The 4,585-nt window shown below is 35.0% G+C and overlaps 1 protein-coding gene across 1 annotated transcript; it reads right to left on the bottom strand.

Annotated features, from left to right (window-relative positions):
• Positions 1–346: 346 nt before the first annotated feature.
• LOC105036226 (uncharacterized) lies at positions 347–1,578 on the bottom strand. Its single transcript, XM_019847575.3, has 2 exons — positions 1,124–1,578; positions 347–754 (listed from the first exon to the last, which is right to left on the bottom strand). Exons 1-2 carry the CDS (start codon positions 1,248–1,250, stop codon positions 612–614), a joined length of 270 nt encoding a protein of 89 aa, XP_019703134.1. The 5' UTR covers positions 1,251–1,578; the 3' UTR covers positions 347–611.
• Positions 1,579–4,585: the final 3,007 nt, after the last annotated feature.

Genomic DNA, 4,585 nt, shown 5'->3' with positions numbered 1-4,585 from the left:
CAATTAAATAGGAGATGGCCGATTGATGCTTTGGTAGCAAGATAATGTTACATCTGGTGCTGTCCATGTGCACAACCCTGTGCTCATGAATCATAGGATTCCAATCAAAAAAAAATTTATTTTGCCTCAGCAATGACCAACTTTCTACATGTGGCAGTCTCATATCCATTCCATTGGCTAAGAAAGATCCAGTACATGTAGAAGGCCAACCAGATAATCCAAAGTTCTTGTGTTTAGTGAGGTCATCAGCTCAACCGAACCCAACCAAAGATTGATACTAGATTGCAAAAGTCTATAAAATGACCTTTCCCCATAAGATGAAATCACTCAACAACAACATGCCAGATGATGAAAGCCAAGTCTGGGACCTTCTCTGGGGTCTACATTTAAATTATATAATACAAAAGGTACAAAAACGTTCCTTTCAGCGTTAGGTGCAATTGGATTGATACAAACGCCTACCCATGAACCGAAAAAAAGCATAAACAAATCTAGGAAAACTAAGTCTACAAGGCACAACTAGATCAGTTCCTACCTGCAGCATTAAAATTCACAAGGGAGGAGTTTTCATTTTTATACAATAGCAGATCTCTTCCATGCTAATCCACAATTCACAGGGATAAGGAGAAATCGTTCATTGCTGGGGCCGGTCTTGTCGACGTCCGGCGCCTTCTATATTCTTCGTTGTTCGACGATGGCTCGATCACATCGGCGGCAAACCTCACCTTCTTCTTTCGCCGGTTTCTTATAACTCCTATCAAATTTTACAATATTAGCGATTGTTGAAATAAATGCTTGTTATATTGAACTAAAGAAAACAACATGAATGGGAATTTTGCAGGAAGGAAAGAAAAGTATATACGAGAAGTCCATTTGTTGTGTGATGGAAGTTTCTTCACCCACCACCACCACCACCACCAAAAAGTACAATTATTGAAGAGGATAACATAAGGAAAACAAGTCGTGGTAACACCCAAAAGCAATTGTCTAATTGGGCTTTTCTATGAGCAGAAGGGGATTGAAGAATCCAAAGGATGAAACCACAACCCGGGATGGAAGTTGACGGAAGAAAATGATGAAGGAATAGAAAATGATTCAGAAGGAAAAGAAGATGATTCCGTACCAAGTTCTGATTCAACCTTCTTCATGAATTCCGACACGAGGCGCTTCTGGACCTGAAGGGACAAAAGAACTACGCTGCTGGAGATGGCAAAGACTGCCACCAATCCCATGCAACTGGAGCCTGCCATCTCACACAGTCTTCCTTTCCTGATCTCTTCTTATTCCCTGGTCATCTTCTAAGACAACCGTGAGGAGGCCAGGAAGGGAAAACTGTTGGAAAAAAACATGGTTGAGGGAGAAGGATATGGACTTGAGAGAGGAAAGAGGAAGAGAAAGGCTGTTCTTAGAAGGAACAGAGAGGGATCCGTTTCGATTACAATGACTGCATTGGGGGATAACTCATAACTACCCTTTGCCCGGTTGACAAAATTGACATGGAATGGCCCCTAGTTTTATTGATAGTTTTTGAGGCGATGACCAAGATGGCCTCTCGTTCTCTCAGAATCATTTTATTTTGTAGTCCGTTGACCAGGTCCAATAATAATAGTTCGAACATCCAATTATACAGTAGGTGAGGACATGACCCTCTTAATTGCCATATGATGCGCTGCAAAACCTATGGTGTTAATTGAAATTTTAATGATCTATATTGCATCTATTTTAGGTGAATTGGATTTGCTAGGGTTGAGTGACATGTAGATCGGAATGTGAATAAAAATGGTTATATCCCTTGATGTGTTTGATTCGTGACCGAAATCAAAATTAGATTTGGAATGGAATTTGAATATTAGATGAGAATAAAGATTAGATTTTGAAGGATCAAAGTATTCTCATTTCTTTCTGAAATCATAATGAAAATGGGACCCTCTCCAATCAAACTAGTGAAATGAAAGTCACACATTCTCATGATCATTTTAGAGTCCAATTCCCCCCCTCCCCAAATTAGACATGCCCTCAATTGATTTGATGGGATCTTGGACTTGATTAGGTCAAAGGTTTTTTCATATTGGGTTAAACAAAGGGTTGTGCTCAACCAAATCGAGTTGGGTTAGCTTGGGTGAAAATAGATTGGACAAGTCGATAACTTGATGATTCACAAAATTCTCTATGTTGAAAGTCAATAGTGTAGTTCTTAAAAGTCCAATAGAAGATAATATTTACAAGTCATTACTTTTTAGTTAGATCCCTTACCAAGGAGATAAACACCCTAATGTTATTAAGATGTTCTAAACAATGTGCGGCACATGGTAGAGAACTTTATCGTTAATTTAATCCTACTAGTCAAGAAGACGAGTTTGCATGTTTTTATTGGGCTGCAATCAACTCTTGCAATTTTCTGAGCCATTTGAAAAGAGTGCAGCAAAATTTCTATTAAGTAGCTCTAGAAACGGAATGAATGTCTGAAGCTGGTAACTGGATTGCTTCGCAACAAGTCTATTGAAAACTTTTCATATATGCATAAGTTTGCTAATATATATTATTACATGTTCACCCTTTGAAAATCATTATTTATATATGTCCATCAAATCTTCCTATTTTTGAATGGATACCCCTCCTAGATTTTTGGCTGAAATAATTGTATTACACTTTGCATCAATACACTCAAACAATTTATATAAAGATATAGCTTTTTCAATACAAATTGAATGTTAAATTTTTAAGGATATTAACATAAAAGGATAATAGTATCAATGATATTCAAAAATAGTTATTTATTCTCGCTATCAGCCAAAAAATCTAACAAGAAGGACATCTAACATAGGATGATTTTAGAGGTATATATAAGTAGTCATTTTCTAAAAGCAAATGTGCAACAAGCCATATTGGCAAAAGTATATATATGAAAAGTCTTTTATTTAATTTATTACTCTCTCAGTATAGCAATATAGCATTGCTCTCTATATATACTCTTATGTCCTTTCTTCTATTATAAAATCTCATTTTATATTCTCTCATCTTTACTCTCTTTCTTTCCCTTCTTCCCTTTTCTAGCTTAATTACCTTTATACAGTTAGTAAAATTTTTTTTCCTCGGAAACAGATCCTCTACGATATTTAAAAAATATCATAGAATATTATACATATTTCAAAAATATCCATCAAAAGATGGATAGCCGCATGCACATTAAAATATTAAAAAAAAATGAATAAATAAATTCTAAAAATATTTGAATAGTTTAGATAAATATTACATAATTATTTTTTTTTATGGTACCGTAGAAAGCCCCGTTTATTTTTTTTTCAAAAAAATAAAAAATATAATTTTAAAATTTTGTTCCAACTATTTTTCATGATATGTATCACACCTATTAATTTATTTGCAAGAGTTTGCCAAAACCATCCATCACTGCTTTAATTGATAACTATTTTGGCCAGATAACCAACCTAATTATCTGTCATATGTGGTCGGATGGTTCTCGTGAAGCTGGTTGAAGCTTATGACAGGTTGCTGATAAATTAGAACCATCAACTACAAATTGATCCCAATTCAATACATTCACCAGCCTCTGGAATCTAATACCTACCCAATTTATGTTTGTATGTTGTGTGTTCCACAAGGTCCAGCTAATCTGATCGAGAACTATTGGCGCGCCATCTGGGCTCCACCAAACCCAGTTTGTTTCTGCCACATTCTTGGCATATTATGTACGAATGAAGGGTAGTTTTCATATTTGGTTTTTTAAGAGCATAGCGTGCTGCGTCCAAAAAAAAAAGTTGTCGAGGCAACTTGCAAGCCTGCACGTATGGGACTTCATCGAGTGGAGGAGAAAAGAGACATTCGACAATAAATATCGTACAAAGCGATGTGAGGACCATTTTGATGGTGCCCCACCACACCCATGTACATGGTGGCATATTCCGGGATCTAAGAGAAACCTGGGGTACATTGGTCGGCAGCCGGAACTGAAATCGAGGTCGATATTAAAATCAAAATAATCATATTTTTTTGAATATATTTGATTTTAAAATTAAAATTATGATCAAAATAAATTTTAAATACTATGAGAAAATTGAGATTGAATTTTAAAAAATTTAAATATTTTTAATAAAAATAAAAAAATAAAATTTTCTCCTACCAAATAATTGGAACGAAAGTTAACAATTTTTATTCTTATTCTAGTATCTAATTCTCAAGTTGCTTCTGATTGATTTTAAAAATAGACCTAAGTGTGTTCTCAAAATAGATTGGGACAATATCTAGTGCGTAGCTTGTTGTTTCAAAAATTTTAAGATAAAATTATACTAAAAAAAAATTTAATGTGAAAGCAACAGCCAACAAGACCAACTAGAATCTAAAATTGCCCCATCCAGTCTCAACCATCTTCCGCACTAAGTCAGGGTGAAGGTATATGCAACACATGTCAATATATTTAGCTGATTTGTTAGGCACTAATGGTGTGGCTTTTGACATGGGTGTCATAAAATGAACTCCCTAGTAGATATTTTTTCAAAATGGTGTCAAATTTTTTAATTATATGTTGACTTAAAATCAATGTACGCATTTGATTTGTTAGAGTGTTATC

This window comes from Elaeis guineensis, chromosome 2 (genome assembly GCF_000442705.2).
Source record: "Elaeis guineensis isolate ETL-2024a chromosome 2, EG11, whole genome shotgun sequence".
Classification (NCBI taxonomy): Eukaryota; Viridiplantae; Streptophyta; class Magnoliopsida; order Arecales; family Arecaceae; genus Elaeis; species Elaeis guineensis.
This window is presented reverse-complemented; position numbering and strand designations above follow the sequence as displayed.

Coding starts and splice junctions, on each gene's coding strand:
- LOC105036226 (XM_019847575.3), bottom strand. CDS start 1,250: ATGGCAGGCTCCAGTTGCATGGGATTGGTGGCAGTCTTTGCCATCTCC. Junction 755..1,123: donor GAAGGTTGAATCAGAACTTG/GTACGGAATCAT, acceptor AAAATTTGATAG/GAGTTATAAGAAACCGGCGA.